The 19,480-nt window shown below is 41.9% G+C and overlaps 1 protein-coding gene across 2 annotated transcripts in view; it reads right to left on the bottom strand.

Moving 5' to 3' along the window:
- Nucleotides 1–19,480, bottom strand: part of NELL2 (neural EGFL like 2) — a 241,650-nt gene that overhangs the window by 181,942 nt on the left and 40,228 nt on the right. For both annotated transcript variants that reach the window (XM_030548910.1, XM_030548911.1), the window contains exons 4-8: nt 9,066–9,239; nt 8,856–8,952; nt 2,330–2,402; nt 2,066–2,148; nt 948–1,076 (exon numbers count right to left, since the gene is read on the bottom strand). In XM_030548910.1, the coding sequence (XP_030404770.1) occupies nt 948–1,076; nt 2,066–2,148; nt 2,330–2,402; nt 8,856–8,952; nt 9,066–9,239 (556 nt within the window). The remainder of the gene's footprint in view (nt 1–947; nt 1,077–2,065; nt 2,149–2,329; nt 2,403–8,855; nt 8,953–9,065; nt 9,240–19,480) is intronic.

Raw genomic sequence — 19,480 nt, 5'->3', positions numbered from 1 at the left:
GCTGCAGTAGGCTGAGAGCTAAGGACTGCCTACATGAGGAGCTGTTTTAAATGAAAGTCCCGCTCCTTCTTAGTCCGGGGACAAAACTTTTTGCAGATCCTGCACTGGTCTGCTTGATGAGACTCTCCCAGACACTTCAGGCAAGAGTCATGGGGGTCATCCACTGGCATGAGCTTAGAGCAGGAACCACAGGGCTTAAATCCAGAGCCTTGGGCATGAGCCCAAGAGAAAAATCGGGAAGGAGGGGAACCCCCCCCAACCCACTAATATGAACTATAACTATCAACAACTATAACTATTAACTATTAACTGTGAACTATTAATTATTAACTATAAACTATGCTAGGGAGAATGGAAAGCAGAGAAGCAGGACTCCACAATTTCAATAACCATCACGGGCGGTAAGAAGGAACTGAGGAGGTGCTGGGTCGGCTGGGGTATATATTGAGCACCATGAAGGTGCCACTCTAGGGGGCTCTACAGCTGACTCACCGGGTGTTGCTAGGATAAAAATTCTCTGACGGCCGTGTATGCGGCACGGACACACCTAATTGGAATCGATATGAGCAAGCACTCGAAGAATAACTGTGAAAGTTTCATCATTATATTGTCTCATTAAAAGTGTAGATCAGTGGTTCTGTAGGTTCGGCCGATCACGGCTCCCAGTGGCCGCGGTTTGCTGCTCCAGGCCAATGGGAGCTGCTGGAAGTGGCGCGGGATGAGGGACGTACTGGCTGCCGCTTTCAGCAGCTCTCATTGGCCTGGAGCAGCAAATCGTGGCCACTGGGAGCTGCGATCGGCTGAACCTGCAGACGTGACAGGTACACAAACCGGCCCGGCCCATCAGGGGCTTTCCCTGCTCAAGTGATGGAACAGGTTTGGGAACCACTGGTGTAGGTAAAGATGACATCAGGGTCCCTGAGTCTTTACTCAAATTGTAGCCATACCATGCAAGTGCAGTTCTTACAGCCATCTGTCCAGGATTCAAATTCTCTGTAGGTGATGCCTTTCATGGTGCAGGTCCTTTCACAATAGCACTGATCCAATTTAGTCATCCTCTGTTCAGCTCGGGACAGCTGTACACATTTCACAAAGATGGGTTATTACATTGGTAAACAGTTTCCATATAACTAAATAATGATCTAACTGCCATCTACCATCCAGGATTTCAGAGTGAAAAAGTACATGTGTGAAAATGCAGTCAGATGATGACTAAATGGTTATTGTGAAATATTAAATGATTAAGTGTTCAATCATTAGAGCAGAAAACTTGGAAGCTGAGACATGCTGCCGCTTACTTTACCCAATGACATCATGGGACTACTGATATGAGTAGGGCAAGAAGGATTTGGTGAGAGGCTTATCTCTGTGAAGCATCCATTTTGCAATGCCCAAACTACTTGCAGGTAATTATCAGATCATGTGCAGAACACATGACCTTGACAGATGGGGAGGCAAGAGTTCTTGTTAATTGCAAGTAAAGCTCACATTTTACAAGTATAACACTTATTCCTGCACTTCAACCAGGATATTTCAGTAATTTGTGCTATATTGTAAACCAATGCAGTGTAACATTACAGAATCCAGTATCAAACCAGTATGTCAATAGCACTGCTACAGACATTTAAAGCACTGACCTTTTTTACATAATGGTGTAAGGTGATGTATGCCCATTGGTAATTGGGCAAGTTTTTTATATGATCATCAGATAGTAGATGTAGATACTGCTTGAAAGTCCTCAGCCCCAGTACTTTCATATTTTTAATCTGTTCTTTGAACAGCTCAGGTTCAGAAAAGTCTTAAACCAAAAAAATCCTGCTGCAACAAGCACTTAAAACGTGGTAACCTGTTTCATTCCAGTTTTACTAAATCCTTAGTCTGACAGATAGAGCTTGCATATGTATAAACCCTTGTTCAGGAATGTTGATGGTATTTACTATGAAAATGTGCAATTGCATGAAAATATTGAAATGTAAGAAAGCTCTCTGAATGGAACATCTGTATTTTTTGAGAGAGACCTGAATTGAAGCCTATGCCCCACACCATGTCTCTAAGTAACTGTTACCTTAGCTGACGTTTTGGCTAAAATGTCCTGCAGCTCCATGATTTTCTGTACAAGTCCATGGAAGTCATTACAAGTTGGGCAGGCTGGAATTACAAACACTACATTTGTTACATTTGTCAGATTGTATATACAATAGGTTCAATCTATACAAGTCACAGCTGAGAACCAATACATTGGAGCTCAAGGTTTTAAAAGAGCTTACAGGACACAAATGAAGCAAGAAGCACACCTTTGATTCTATGGTGTAAGAACTAATAGACTTACTGCGATTAAGATCTGGGCACTGAGAAATAAATCCTTGAGGCATGACAAGTAGTTGCACATCTTGCATTATGCCCTGTGTGCAAGTGGGGATAGAAAAGAAAGAAGAGCGGGCATTATTTTTACCTGTCAAAATAATATTCCACAGCAATGTTCACCACATAAAACTTTAGAGCTCACACAGAAAAACTGCATGAAAAATCCACTGTTTATGAATGCAATACTTCTTATTTTCACCCACTGTGGTGATGGGAGAGCAAAGAGTAAGTAGAATAGATAGCTGTACATGTACACACATACTGAACCATTTTTAAAGGCATACAACTAATTGTCAAGATGTAATTAAATGCCAAGAGTCTGGTTGTTTTGAATTCATTGTTATTTTTAGTTACCCACTGAAGAAAAGCTTGAAAATGACCTTTAAAGCAACTTAAAAATTAATTTCCAGTTTCAGGGTCTTTGAAACACTGTTTTAAATAAAGTGCAAATGTTCACTGAACTATTGTTGTCAAACAGAAGTGAAGATTAAAGAAACTTGAGTCATGAAAAACAGATTCAGACAAGCATTTTGTGATTTGATATAGATCTTTTCATACAGCATACCTAATTCAGAGAAGCAACATATTTACTATACAGCTACAGAGGGGCACCTTGACAATTTAGGGGAACAGGACGTTTAGCATGAAATTCAAATATGCCAGCTGGAAATGACCTGTTTCACCCAGGACAGATCACATATTTACAGGCAGAATTCACATACATCCTTAGTCATTAAGATATAATTAGCAGCCACTTTGCTGCTTTCCTAAAGCAAAGGCCAAACACACTTTAGAAATGAAACATCCTATCACACACACTGCAGATATCCCTTTCATCTACCCTTCCTTCCATGCCTTACACTGATCTTCAAAACTCATTCTAAAAAGAAATGCAATGAACTGGCAATGAATTACAACAGGATTTATAGTGCTATGAAGAAAATGTATCAAAACATTGTGGGCTCAATCCTAATTGAAGGCCAAATCCCACACTGATTCAGCGGGAGCAAGTTTAGGTTCAAAACCAAATAAAACCCTAGACCAGGATCTTCACAAGTGATCCATGATTTTGGGGGGCCTCATTTTTTGGCTATCTAATGTGAGACACCTTAAAAGGCTCTGATTTTCAGAAAGTGCTGGGCATACACTTTCAGAAGACCAAGCCCCTAGGCACCCAAACCCACTAGTCATTTATTAAAAGCTTGGGCTACAAGTCTGAAGAGATTTACAGTCTACAACACTATGTTCAATATTTTTGTTTTCGGTTTAACCATTTGTAATATCATATATTGAACAATCAATAAGATCAACATATTTTGGATGGATTGGTTCTACTATTCCTTGCTGAATTTCATTTAATTTGGCTTTTCTCAATAACAAAAAAATCTCATGGTATTTTGACTCATCTAGACTTTCTTGACAAACAACTAAAATAAGCCAAAACGCAACTACAAATGTTGTAAAATGAAAGACACCTTGATGTGTGTGCATGTTCCATCACAGTCTGAGACATTTCAGAAAATGGATGAGTATCATGTAAAGGCTTGAAAAGATAGAAATAAATACATGATAATCTAAAAACTGTATTAGTCATAAGCAAATACAGAAAATTAAGTGAGTTTTGGAGCAGTATAAGCAATTGTGGAAGGGCTCACTCACCCTTGGAGCAACCCCTTGAGTCAGTGCGAGCTGTTGCCACTATCTTTGGCTCCAGCACCTCCTGCTGGCCAGCTGCCTCTGGCCCCAGGTCTTGTGGCTCAGCCCTCTAGCCAAGACAGCTAAATTCAGACCCCTTCTGGGTATCATAAACAAGCCCTCACAAAATCCAAAGAAAACTGAATAGTTCTCCTACCCTCTTTGGCTACTGTGGTCTTTTCTTCTCTACTTACAAATTCTGTCTCAAGGCTTCCCTCGCAGAAGCCTACATTGCCCCATCATGTGCTGTCCCCAGGCTCTCTATCTATGTAACCTAACCCTGGGCTTTGCTCAGCCAGAGAAACCGGTCTTCTCTGCTGTCTCTCCCCACAAGTAGCTCCTTCAGTCTACTTATTACAACTTAGCTCCATCCCCCCTCAGGTTGGGAGCCAATAGCTCCTCTCCTCCCCAAGTGCAAAGCCTGATTAACTGGGTGCTTTTGCCAGCCTTGCAGGTGATGGGATTAAGCCCCATTACATATATCTCTCAAGGTAGTGCCCATCAGGACTCTCTCTCCCCATCACTTTATGGAGCCCTGCAATTGCTTCCTCTAAGTAGTACTCAGATAAACAAACAATTTTTATAAGCTAGCATGTCTTCAGAACGTCCTTTCCAGTATTCTCTATCTTGGAGTGTATCTGCAGGGCCTCTTTGGCAGCCGTTCATCTCTCTTGAAGTTACCAGATCTGTTTACTCTCCATGGACAGTCCGGTCTCTTGTGATTGCCCTTCGGGTGCCGGGTCAGGGTCCACGATTGAGGCAGCTTCTCCTATTTCCTCATTCAGAGCATCCATTCCCCATGAACCCACCCAATCCAATTCCTTTTCTGCAGGGGCCTCTTCGTGGCTTTTAGAGGTTGGGGCACCCTTGTCACATATTTCCATGGTTCTCAGTGCAGCCAGCTCCTATTTGTGTTGCTGCCAACAATTCTTTTCATATGCCAGCTCTAGTCTTGTCCAAATCTGTTCTTGCTCTTGTTATGAGGCCTTTTCTATTATTTTCTGTCATTAGGGTTGCTAATTTTATTTGGATGTATTCCTGGAGGTTTCAATCACATGACAAGCTTTAATTAAAGATAGATCTTTAATTCCTGGAGACTCCAGGACAATCCTGGAGCATTGGCAACCCTATCTGTCATGAGGTTTTCACCTCCTCCAGCTCTTGGTTTGCCTTGTGCAATTGTGTTTCTAGGGCCTGTAGCTGGCTTGGCGTCTCTTGTTCAAATCTCTCAACTACATTTCCCCTTGAGTACCTGGCCTTGTCTCTAGGCCACCTGGGCCAACAGCCTGTGTCCAGATGAGAGTTGCCTTCTGGTTAATTTGTTCATGTGATATCCTTTCTTAGGGACAGGGACAGGGCTGGGAAATTAGGCCAGTGTCTCCCTACAATTATGGGCAAGGAGAGGTTTCTCAATATACCAATTCTCAGCTTGTACCTCTGTTTTTGCAGTTGGGAGTCTACTCCCTCAAACCAGTGTCGAGCCGCATCTGTAGTCAATCAGTCCTCTCATTTCACATCTAAACACATTAGCAGTTCTGGTAAACTGGAACAGGCCTCCTACTGAGGCAACATGCCAAATCACAGACTTTCCTGTAGTAACAATCCAAATAGCCACACTCAATGAAAGGGTAATCCTTTCTTTTGTGACCTGGTTGACCACACCCGAAAACACCACCATATTCTTCTGACAGATTCCTGGGTGCTTGGTGATGACTGAGGTCCCATTCCCTCTTCTGGTTTCTTAGATACCAGATTGCCTAAGAACTTCTCTTCACATATGTCTCTCTTGCCATCTCAAAATCAGGGTTCTCTGTTACCCTGCTTTCCTTGGAAGAGTCCTCTTGAACTAACCCCTTGTTTGGGTGGTTCAGTATTATCTGTTTCCATGTAGACCTCTGCTCTTCCAGTGGCCTCACCAGTAGAAGTCAAAATCTCCAGACCCAACTTTGGGCTCTGGCAGACAAGATCCTTAGAAATTGTTCTAATATTACACCACCTTGTCTAAAGAGAGCATGTTAGGGTGTAACTGTCATGTGGCCAGGCCCGTAAAAGCTGTGCTTCCACTCTAGGGCATATTCCCTGGGGAAAGGCTCCATCTTAAACCAGTGTTGGTATGTTTCCAGGGTCAGCCCTAACCTAACCAGAATGGCTTCTTTCACAATTCTGTTGGATCTACTCGTCAGATAAAGCTCGGTAGCTTGTTTGAACGTCTCCTGGAGGGAATGGGGACAAAAAAGCTGGCCAAAAGGATTTGCCCCACCCTGCTGCAGTTGCTACCCTCTCAAAAGTGCTCAAGAAGGCCTCTGGGTTGTTACCTGGGCCCAATTTTGCCAGGCCAGGAACTGGTCTGGCAGAACTTTCTTCTCCTGAAACTACCCAGGGCCCTGGGATCCACTTCTCTAGGCACTGCAGGAAATGTTCTTGCTGAGCCTATTGAGCCTCTTGCAATTGTTGTTGTCCTTATAATAGACAAAATAAGAGAGCATGTGTCTGCTCCTGTTGCATTGCCAGCATGAGGAGACGCTCCTCCATGTTCCCCAACGGAGGGAAAAAAGGCCTTCACCTGTCCATCTGCTCCCCACTTTTAAGGTAATTGGTATTTCCCTCCTTTCTCATAAGATGGATGTCTCCACAACCCCAAGTCTGGTACCAATATGTGGCAGGGCTCACTCACCCTCAGCACACACCCTTGAATCTGTGCAGGGAGTTGCCACTCTCTTCGGCTCCAGCGCCTCCTGTTGGCCACCTGCCTCAAGCCCCAGGTTTTCTGTGGCTCAGCCTCTGGCCAGGTCACCTAAGTTCAGACCACTGCCAGGGTATCATAAACAAATCCAAATGAAACAGAGTAGTTCTCCTACCATCTTGGGCTATTATAGTCTTTTCTACTCTATTTATAAATCTTATTTCAAGGTTTTCCTTGCAGGAGCCTACACTGTGCCTGTAGTGTGCAGTCCCCATTCTCTCTGTCTGGGTAATTTAACTCTGGGCTTCTCCCAGCGGGAGATACCTGTCTTCTCTGTTGTCTCTCCCCCAAACTGAGCTCCTTCCATCCACCTATTAAGCATAGTTCTGCCCCCTCTGGCTGGGAGCCAGTTAGCGACTCACCTCTCCAGGTGCAAAGCAAGACCAATTGGGTGCCTTTACTAGCCTTGCAGGGGATTAAGTCCCATCACAGTAATCGTTAATTATTTTTAATTGATTTTGTTCACTTAAATCAAGAATGCCACTTTTCAGTGGATTCTGCCCTCTGTGGATTGGTCACCTCTCAGCCATTTAACAAGGAGATTGGCATTTAATATAGAGAAGGAAAAATATACTGAATTTGAAAAATAGATACAGGGCTCAGTTTTCAAAACGGAGTGCCTGATGGGTCATCCATTCCATATCTCACACCCACTTGGGATGTAAGTACACACTTAGGCATGGAAAACGTGTGTTTACACATCTAATGCTGATTTCAGCACCAAAGGCAGGACTTGCATTGAAAATTAAAATCATAATGTATTATCCAAGATTTAAAAATTAGCGAGGCAGATTTGACCAGGACACAGGGCCCAAGATCCAAAGTACCCTAACCTTCATGGCTTCAAGTACCAGAACATTCTTGTGGAGACAGGGCTGCAGTACTGCCAGGTGTCTGAAACTTCTGTCCTGCATGGGACCCCCACAGCCAACCCACAAAATGGGTGAGGTCAAACCATGGATAGGGAGTGTGGCCAAGGAGTCATCAAATATGAATTAAGCATGACCATAAATCTTAACATTTTCTAGTCCAAATGCAAACACTTACTTCTTCAGCCTTGCTTTCCCATATAGCAACATGTAGTAATATAGTCATTGTAAAGTTAAAATGCAGATTAAAACACTTGTAACTATTCTCCCAGGAGAGGAAACTTTGTTTTCTTTACTGATGTTAATCACCTTGTTAATTTCTAACCCTGGAAGATGCTCAGAGACCATGGTGAGAGGTGTAATTTAAGAACCTAAACACAATAGAAGGATAATGGCAATGAGAACTGTGTATTGTATTGGAGTAGATAGCTCTTTCCTCTGGTGAAAAATATTCTGTGACAAAAACATACATCTGACTGTGCAACAGGCAATACAATCCCTATTCTGTTATCTCCGAGGAGCCTCTTTCACCTTGGTCATCTATCATGCTCCTCTTAAATGGCTAACTGGCTCTCTAGCCTTACTTATTCACAGTACACCATAATTTGGCAGCAGCCCAACTGAATGCAGGTTTCTTTGCTCATGGGGATTGTGGCTCCTGACACACATGCAGTGGATCTCACTTTGGTGTAAGGAAGTGTGTGACAGGATGCATGATGGTTGTGGTAACTTAGTTTCAACTCTAACTAATACAGATTGCTGCTGATGACAATTCCTTGCTGATCACGGCAGTTTCATTCCAGATGAGTAACTTGACCAGCTGATTCAGCACATGGGGGCATCCTCCTCTGTGGAACCTTTTACAGACTACTGGTAGCAAGATAAACCTTACTTGTTTCAGGCAAACCCCTGGGAGGAAGGTGGTGGAGTGAGGATCCTCTTATCTCCCATGAGGGTGAATCTCTTTGGAGTACAATGGTCCCCATTGGTGTTGGAGGATGAAATTTGCCTGCCCCTATGCCAAGGAGAATGTTCTGCTTAAGGGAACTGGACCAACAGCATCCTCACATGATAAATCCTTTATGTACCGCATTATTTAAAATATTTCTACTGCTTCAGCTATAGAGGGAACACTATTGCCATTTTTACCTATGTTCAGTCTTTTCCTCTCAGGGAAAGCCTACCTTAAAATAACCATGTGCGTTATTCCTCTGTCCCAACCAAAATGCTGTACCCAAAGGTAAATCCATGTAGGGCTTTTCCACAACCCTTTCATAAATTCTGTCAAGAAACAATAGAAGAAATAAACCTCAAATGGTTATCATTTCATTTATTACTGAGCAGGAATGCTCCAGACTACTACTTATTAATATGAAATATCACTCTTCACTTACCTATTGCAGTCCACATGTAAAATCAAGTGTGAGGCACTGATTGCTAAGGAAAGCCTGTGCCACTTATCATCTGCCAAAATGTATGGGAACACTTCTGTGTGTGAGCGATGGCCGCCTGAATGGTAATGCAACCTGATTTCATTTCGATGTCCACTGCTCTCTAGTTCCAAGTACCTACACCAAAAATGCAGCATTGAGTCATTAAGCATTCATATCAGGACAGGAGAATGCAACATTGCATATAATGTGGTGGCTGATTATCATATATGAATGATTAACAAAAGGAAGAAACCAAGAGAAGGAGGCCCTCAGTCAGAGTGAAAATAGAGACTCTGCAACATTGGTCTTGTATTTTCTTTTTAAATAACTCTTTTAGGAGCAGAATGCAGCCTTCATGCAGGTGTGTCAGATCTCAAGCTAATGAGAAGAATTTCACTAACATCATCAAATTAGATTTCTTCTGTTGCTCTTTAAATACCAATATGTTCCTTAACATAGTACCATCTTTCTATTATTAAAATAATCTGATTCAGAACCACCCAAAATCCAACACACTATCCTCAGATAGTGGGTAGAGTATCCTGGAGACATACAGACACACTAAATACAATGAAGACAACACCAAGTGCTGTGAGTGGAACTATTACCCATCATCAGGACTACTGGGGTAGTAAAAAGCAAGCAAGAACTGAGGCTGGATATTGCCCTCTTGCTTTAGGATATACTGTGACATCTCTTTGCATTATTCATAATCACAGTTTTTACCACAGAAATGCTAGGCCCTTCTGAACTCACATACGCTTGATACAAAACAGCATTCTATGTATACCAAAGTTGGGTGAATTTGAGCACAGACAAGCTGGAGATGCAGCTATAGGTGGATTTAAAAGCTCCTCATGGTCCAACCCATACCAGGATAGACAGAGTTACTCCCTGCCTATTCTGAGAAGTAAGCCTCTTCCCGTATGCAAGCAACTGCCTGACAAATCATCCTGGGAAGGGCAGGGCTTGCTCACTTCTTGCTCAGCTCCTATGAAGCCCTTTATTGCTACACCCTGCAAAAGAGAGCTAAGGGTGGAATGATGGTAACGGTGGGAAGGGGCAATCAAAGCCTGAAAAAAGTATCTGTGTATGCTGTACCACCAACACATGTGTTTTATGCAGCAGTGTGGGAGTCAAGTATATATTTCATTTCCAAGCCAGAAGTAACTGATTTTACAAAACCCAGACAAATATCTATTACCAAACCTATGCAAATGTATGACCCCTTTAATACCTGCTGCAGATCCACAGCTACTGGCTGGTACAGACCACGCCACTAGCAGTAGGAGTAAGAGAAGGCCCAGGAAAACCTTCCTAAACTCATCAATCAATGTTGCCTGCCGCACGCATTCAAAAATCACAAGTCAGGTTTAAAAATTGGTTTAAACATCATGAGATTTTTTAAAAGAATAAAATTTTGAATTAATTCGTTTTCTGGGTTTTGAATCTTTACTGTTCACGTTTTCAAGGTTTTCTCTGAAACCACAGACCTAGAAATTTATTTTTTTAAAACAAAATCTGGCATTCTCCAATAACTACATAAATTCAGGAGCTGTTGCTTTAAGGGGAAAAAAACACTAAATATCATGAGGATTGCAATAAGATGACAAGAGCTGGCAATCTCCCTTTTTTTCTGTAAAGATTGATGGAATGGTTGTGGTTTGATACCATGTATGTGGTTCTGTTTGTTTGCTTGTTTTGTTCTAATAAGACAAATGCTTTTCTAAAGGAGAGGCAGGATAAGGAATTTAGTTTGCAAGGTGGGTGAAAGGAGACAAGATAAGTGAGTAAAAATAATCTTTTATGACCCCTGTTTCAAGGGAGGGGCTCAAATCACATGGTTCCTTTCTTTTAGCTTTTATTATTGTTAAATGTGCCCTGCAATAGCATCCAAACAGTTACCTTTTGCAAAACTGGCAAAAGTCATGTTCCCTTTCCTCCCCATAAAGAGTAGTTCAGCATGTTCTAATCTCCGCATTAACAAAGCAGTTAACTGACATCAGCAATCAAATTTACAATCTACAATAATTTACCTCCTTGTGGCCCAACAATCATTTTGCATTGGCAAGAAACGTAAACTAACTGAAGGCTCAGCTGCAAAGAAAACGGGCAATAGTGACAGGGCATCAGTCAACTTAACAACCTCCTTCATAACTCATGTTTAAAGGATAAAAATAAGGTCACTCCTGATCAAACGAAGAGGTTGAACATATTGTACAGCTCTTTCAGCAACTGATCATAGCTCTAAACCTGAGCGAGAGAGATAGGAATATGTTAAAAGATCATCTCTTAGAATAGATAAGTGTCTGATCCTGCTCCCTTGGAAGTCGATGGGAAAACTGCCTTCCATGGAAGGAGGAGCAGGCCAAATGCATAGAAACTTAAAAAAAAAAGAAAATATAAGTATATTAGTTGCAAAATAAACAACCTTTTTACTGTTTGGTGTACTGAGGACTACTTTGGAATTACAAGCTATCACTTTAAGGGGTATGTCTATACTGCACCCTCCTTATGGCGGCGAGTAGAATACATACACAGTATGCCACCCAAGCACGGGTATAAATAGCAGTGTAGACAGTGAGGCACTGCTTAGGCAAGTAGAATAGACATGCCACAACCTTAGGGTATGTACCCTACACGTCTCTCTACATGCCCAAACAGTGCCTCCCCTGTCTACACTGCTAAAATTGCTGCCTCCTTGCTGCTGGGGCCTTTCCCCGCTGCCAGAGACTTAAACTGCCATGTACATGCTACATACCACAACGTGACCACAGCCTGTTTTTCACTGTGGCATGTACCCACTTACCCTACATGGTGCTGCCAGTGGCGTGAGGTGTACAGGTACCTTAAGAGTGAGAGAGTTTCTTGGCCCTGCTTGCAGGCTAGAAGGCTCTGTAAGGAAATATGCAATCTGGGTCTAGCGTCAGTCTGGAAAAGGCCAGCTTAAAGCAAGATGGGCTGAGTTGTGCCATAGAGCCTTAGGGGGCAATATGTTTTCTCTTTCTCAGTTTTTGGGTTCTGGTGTATTATCATTCTGAATTCTAAGAAATAAAATAGCTTTATATTGCAACTGCCAGTAACAGCGTTTATGTTTTTTGATCTAACTTCTTCATGTGTATGCTGTGAACATAACACTTACACAGACAGGGTAGAAGAGGGTTTGCTGGGAAATATTTGGTTCTTGGAACTTATGTGAAATTTTTGGCAAGTGATGGAGTCTGGCAGAGAAAAGAAGGAAACGTGGGGTCAGCCCACAGCATTAAAGCAAGAGCTTTTGACAGGATAAACCATGAGGTTGGAATTTGGATGTGCGGCCTTCTAGATAAAACAAGAACTGCAGTTCAGGACTCCTGGTTCTATTTCCAATTCTGTCACTGATTCACTTTGTGAACTATAGGTAAACTCTCTGTTTACTAATCCATAACAAGAGCAAATCACTATTTATCTCACAGCAGGGCCTAATTGGTGTTTTTAAAAGCTCTTGGTGATTGTTAAACAAAAAGTATGCTGCTGTATCTAAATGAAGATGATTATCAGTTTCCACCATCTTGCTGTTATTTTTCATGACTACAAAAATAATAAAGGCCCAAGCATAGTCTTTCAGTGAGTAAACACTGGCCAGTAACAACAATGTAACTTTGAAAACTCAGTTTATAATCCAGCTGGAAACAAATATGCTATCAGCAAGGGTAAAAACCAGCCGTACAAACGATTATTAATTTACGAGGGTGAGTCATGGCACCCAACATAAGGGCGGGGAGCTACTGTCCTCCATCTTGTCATTATCACACAGTTTATCTTAAAAGTTAAAAAATTGAAAAAAAAAGCACCATTGAGAGAATAATAGTTTGTTGTTCACAAACAATGTATAGAGGCATCAGGGAAACACAGTGACAGAAGCAGCTGAAACAGCACCACCTTAAGCATGAACTAATGTTATGAAACTGAGACACGGGGGAGGGATTGGGGTGTTTATCATTTTATCTCATATCAGATTCACCACAGAGTGGGCCAGATCCTCAGCTGGTCTAAGCTGACTTAATTCCAGTGAATTCAATAGACCTATGCTGATCTACATCAGCTGAGGTTCTCTAAAGTATATAAGGGATAGAATGTCCTCAAAATTAGGGGCATCATTTCAGAAAAAATTCAGGGGGCCTGGGAGTGGGGGTCAGATATGTCAGCATAAAGAACACTATATATGATTATATTATATCCTGCAAAGTTGGGGTAGTGGGAGTGTAAGACATAATGGAGCATACAGCTCTATGAAAAGTCAGGGGGGGCAAGGGCATACCAAGGTGTGGGGGGGCACTGCCCTCCCTTTAACCCATAGAAAATGATGCCCTGCTCAAGATGGGCAAATATAATTAGTGATGGAAATGTAAGGCCAAATTTTGCACAAAAAGAAACCACAGTAACTTCTGTTAACTTCAGAGGGAGCACACGTGAATAACTGATTGCAGATTTGGGCTGTGATTCTCACAGATGCTCTCCCACGCCTATAGAAAAGTAAACTAAACCTCAGCAAATCAACTTGGATAATGGGTAACACAGTGACAAAAATATGCTAAATGTCTCTGCTGTGCTAAGGAGTTCTAAATGTGTAGGGGAGGAAAATGACTGCTGGTAAGGGGGTATACATTTCCATTCTGTGAGCCAGCTGTTCTCCAAGGCATATTTACTTCCAGGGAGAGCAGGAGGTGGTTTTTACTGCTGGCCTCTCCCAAGGATTCTGCTGAAGGAAGGCTCCATAGGAGCCTCATCAGCTGAACCAGTGCATCCCTTTTCCTGCACCCACAGCCCAGATTCATAGATTCTAAGGCCTAAAGCAGTGGATCTTAAACTTTTGTATTGGTGTCTCCTTTCACACAAGACTCTGAGTGCAACCTCCCTTATAAATTAAAAATTTAATTTAACTTTAATTTATAAGGGAGGTCGCACTCAGACCAGTATAAATGCTGGAATCGAAGCAGGTTTTGGGGGTATAGTCTGACAGCTCGTGACCATCCATGTAATAACCTTGTGACCCCCTGAGGGGTCACAACCCCCAGTTTGAGAACTCTTGGCCTAAAGAAACCATTGTGATCATCTGGTCTGACCTCTTATATAGCACAGGCCATAGAACTGCCCTAAATAATTCTTAGAGTAGAACTTTTAGAAAAACATTCAATCTTGGTTTAAAAATTGTCAGCAATGGAGAATCCACCACAACCCATTGTTCCAATGGTTAAGTACCCTCACCATTAACAATTTACACCTTATTTCCAATCTGACTTTGTCGAGCTTCAGCTTGCAGCCATTAGATCTTGTTATACCTTTCTCTGCTACATTGAGGAGTCCATTACTAAATATTTGTTCCCCGTGTAGGTACTTAGGTTATGTCTACACTGCAATGTAAGCCCAGGGTTAGTGGGACTAGAGAACCCAGAGCTTGAGTATCTACATTCATTGTTTACCTTAGGTTAAGAATTTTCTATCCCAGGCTCGAACCTGGGGGCTCAGATGTGCACCCTGCAGCATGAAGTCCCAGACTCCGTAGTGCCCACCTGAAATGTGGCCCATCTAGTTCTCTGACTGTGGTGCACTGTGGGAAAACTTGACTGTCCATCCTGCACATTACAGGATGTCTGAACAGCCAGCCAACACATCCTGCCAAGTAGTCATTTTGGTCAGTGCACTCCAAGCTATCACAGTTAGCAACATGTAGGAGGTACTTCTCTTCTTGCGCTTTAACTTCTGTGTCAGGAAATGGGCAGAACTTTCGCAAGGTGCTGGTGGACATTTGGGCAGTGTTTTCTGGCCCATCAAAGGCACCTGACACAGCTTATGATGGAGCAGGAGGAGTACCCAGGCAAGGCAGACTCAAACTTTTGGGGCAGGTCCACAAGTACAGACTGGTGGGATCACATAGTCATGCAGACCTGGGACGACCAGCAGTGAGTCCAGAACTTTCACATGAAGAAAGCCACATTTCTGGAGCTTTGTGAGCAGCTTGACCCAAACTTCCAACATAAAGTCACACATACGAGGCCACTCCAGCAGTCTAGAAGCATGTTGCTGTAGCCATGTGGAAGTTGGCTACCCCAGACTGCTACAGATCCATTGTAAACCAATTTGATGCTGGAAAGTCGACTATGGTTAAAGTGGTTGCAGAGGTTTCTGAGACAATCAGGCATGTGGTTTACCCCAAAGTGGTAGGCATAAAAGACATTGCTGAAGTAATTGCTGGCTTTGAGAGAACGGGGTTTCCAAACTCTGCTGGGCACACTGATGGGACTCGTTTGTCCTCAGGGAGCATATAAACCACAAAGGGCACAACTCCACTGTCATGCAGGCCCTCTTGGACCACAGACAGCAATTTATGAATTTCCGTGTGGGTTGCACTGAGAAGGTTCATGATGTCGGGGTTTTCCACCAATCAGGAGTCTACATTCACGGACAGGCTGGAACACCATTCACAACAAATGACATTATCAATGGAATTACTGTCGCATCACCAGAACATTTCTGAACAAAATGTCAAACCTCAATCTCATAGACTCATAGCCTTTAAGGTCAGAAAGGAAGATTATGATTGTCTAGTCTGACCTCCTGCACAGCGCAGGCCACAGAATCTCACCCACCCACTCCTGTAACAAACCCCTGACCTATGTCTGAGCTACTGATAGTCCTCAACTTGTGGTTTAAAGACTTCAGGGTGCAGAGAATACTCCAGCAAGTGACCTGTGCCCTACGCTGCAGAGGAAGGCAAAAAACTCCCAGGGCCTCTACCAATCGGCCCTGGAGGAAAATTCCTTCCTAATCCCAAATATGGTGATCAGCTAAACTCTGAGCATGTGGGCAAGACTCACCAGCCAGACACCCAGGAAAGAATTCTCTGTAGTAACTCAGATCCCACCCTGTCTAGTGTCCCATCACAGGCCATTGGGCATATTTACTGCTAATAGTCGAGGATCAATTAATTGCCAGAATTAGGCTATCCCATCATACCACCCCTGCCATAAATTTATCAATCTTAGTCTTAAAGCCAGATATGTCTTTTGCCTCCACTGCTCCCCTCGGAAGGCTATTCCAGAATTTCACTCCTTTGATGGTTAAAAACCTTTGTCTAATTTCAAGTCTAAACTTCTTGATGGCCAGTTTATATCCATTTGCTCTTGTGTCTACATTGGTACTGAGCTTAAATAATTCCTCCCCCTCCCTGGTATTTATCCCCCCGATATATTTATAGAGAGCAATCATATCTCCCCTCAGCCTTCTTTTGATTAGGCTAAACAAGCCAAGCTCTTTGAGTCTCCTTTCATAAGACAGGTTTTCCATTCCTCAGCTCATCCTAGTATCCTTTCTCTGTACCTGTTCCAGTTTGAATTCATTCTTCTTAAACATGGGAGACCAGAACGGCACACAACATTCCAGATGAGGTCTCACCAATGCCTTGTATAACGGTACTAAAACTACCTTATCTCTACTGGAAATACATTGCTGATGCATCCCAAGCCCGCATTAGCTTTTTTTCACAGCCATATCAGATTGGTGGCTCATAATCATCCTGTGATCATCCAATACTCCAAGGTCCTTCTCCTCCTCTGTTCTTCCAAGTGATGTGTCCCCAGTTTATAACAAAAATTATTGTTATTACTCCCCAAATGCATGACCTGGCACTTTTCACTACTAAATTTCATCCTATTTCTATTACTCCAGTTTACAAGATCATCCAGACCTTCCTGTAGGATATCCCGGTCCCTCTCTGTGTTGGCAATACATCCCAACTTCACGTCATCCGCAAACTTTATTAGCACATTCCCACTTTTTGTGCCAAGGTCAGTAATAAAAAGATTAAATAAGATTGGTCCCAAAACCGATCCCTGAGGAACTCCACTAGTAACCTCCTTCCAGCCTGACAGTTCACCTTTCAGTATGACCTACTGTAGTCTCCCCTTTAACCAGTTCTTTATCCACCTTTAAATTTTCATATTGATCCCCATTTTTTCCAATTTAGCTAATAATTCCCCATGTGGAATTGTATCAAATGCCTTACTGAAATCAAAGTAAATTAGATTCACTGCATTTCCTTTGTCTAAAACAGTGTTTCTCAAACTGGGCTCGCCACTTGTATAGGGAAAGCCCCTGGTGGGCTGGGCCAGTTTGTTTACCTGCCCCGTCCGCAGGTCCGGCCGATTGTGGCTCCCACTGGCCATGGTTCACCGCTGTAGGCCAATGGGAGCTGCTGGAAGCACCAGCCAGTAAGCCCCTTGGCCTGCGCTGCTTCCAATAGCATAGAACCAAGAACTGATCCATGCAGGACCCCACTGGAAACACCAATTGATGATAATTCCTCATTTTGAGACCTATAAGTTACCCAGTTTTTAGCGTGTGCCATGTTAATTTTATATGTTCTAGTTTTTTTTAATCAAAATGTTGTGCGGTACCAAGTCAATTACCTTACTCAACACTATTACCTTTATCAACCAGACTTGTAATCTCATCAAGAAAGATATCAAATTAATTTGACAGGATCTATTTTGCATAAACCTGTAATTATTTGCATTAATTAGATTACTCTTCTTTAATTCTTTATTAACCAAGGCCGACATTATCTGCTGCATTATCTTGCCTGAGATCATTGTCAGATTGACAGGCCTATAATTGCCCACATCATCCCATTTACCCATTTTAAAAATTGGCACAACAACATTAGCTTACTTCCAGTCTTCTGGAACTTCCACAGTGCTCCAAGATGTATTGAAAAATCAATATTAACGGTCTAGAAAGTTCCTCAGCCAGCTCTTTTAAACCGCTTGGATGGAAGTTATCTGGACCTGCTTATTTTAAAAAGTCTTAATTTAGTAGCTTCTGTTTAATGTCCTCCAGAGAATGAAAAGAGGTTTATTGTCACCATATGATGAGACTATATAATCTGTTTTCCCCCATAATATGGAACTGAAATATTTATTGAATATTTCTGTCTTTTCTGTATTATTATTGATAATTCTACCATTTCCATCTAGTAATGGACCAATACCATTGTTAGGATTCTTTTTTGTTACTAATACTTTTTTTTAAATTCCCCCTTATTGTTCTTAATTCTGCTGGCTATAGATTTCCATTTTATCTATTTGCTCCCCTTATCAATTTTCTACATTCTACAATTACTAACTTCTGATTATATTCATTACTATCAACATCCCCTTTCTTCCATTTGTTGTGTATATTTTTACAGCTGCCTTCACTTTCCCTCTAAACCACAATCATTTATTAAAACGCACAATCTTCTGTCTCAATTGTGGGATTGTGGCTTTTGGGGAAAAACTCATTAGGTGGTAGCAGGCCCTAGCAAGAAGCTTACAGTGGCAAGTCTTCCTCTGGGGAGACTTAACACCACTGGAAGCTGAGTGTATGGTGGAAGTTATAAAAGCCAACAGCAGGCTTGGATGCATTTTAAAATGGGAGATTTTAAATGGGGGAAATATTATAATAATACTCAGTCTTACACTAGGTCTCTCTACTCTGGCTAACTGTGTCCATAGGAGGTCACCTTATCTTATGATATTATAAAGGAGAATGAAAAGATTCAGAGAAGGGAAATGGAGATGGTTAGAGTTATGGTGAGAAAAAGATATTTAAAAACTAGGATTAGATAGTCTGGAAAAGGGAAAATGCTGGGGATGAGGGTTTTTTAAAGTTGTTAGGAGCATGTTATCTACTGACTAAGACGAGTCCTGCTCCCCTATAAAAGTCAATAGAAATTTTGCCATTTACATCAATAGAAGTGGGATATGAGTGCATCAGAGGTGGGGAGACTCTGGCACCCTGTAGCAACTGACCCACAGAGGATAATAGCTATACTATGATTACAGACAGTTAATAAAAATTCTACTTTAGCTCAAAACACTTTAGACAAATATTTTGAAAGCCTAAAATTCCTGAGTTCTAGCTCCATTGAAAATAATTAAGTCTATCATGCATATTCATACCAGGGATTTCCCTAAGTTATTCATATACATACATAATGTATAGTTAAAATCAATTAGTTTACCCTTTTGACACTTTTCTGTAATATGAAGAAAAGGAGAATACTCAATGAAATGAAAGGCAGTAAGTATAGAATAAATAAACTGAAACACATCTGACAAAGTGGGTATTCACCCATGAAAGCTTATGCGCCAATAAATCTGTTAGTCTATAAGGCGCCACAGGACTCTTTGTTGCTTTTTACAGATCCAGACTAACATGGCTACCCCTCTGATTATTGAAATATTCCTGTCAGATTTTGAAATGGGTGGGATTGTGACTATTGAGATCTGTTATTATGCAAACTAAGGTAATGATAAAAGTAAGCAAATCTTATTCTTCCAGGCATAGGTTGCTTG

Source organism: Gopherus evgoodei, chromosome 1 (assembly GCF_007399415.2).
Source record: "Gopherus evgoodei ecotype Sinaloan lineage chromosome 1, rGopEvg1_v1.p, whole genome shotgun sequence".
In the NCBI taxonomy this organism is placed as follows: Eukaryota; Metazoa; Chordata; order Testudines; family Testudinidae; genus Gopherus; species Gopherus evgoodei.
This window is presented reverse-complemented; position numbering and strand designations above follow the sequence as displayed.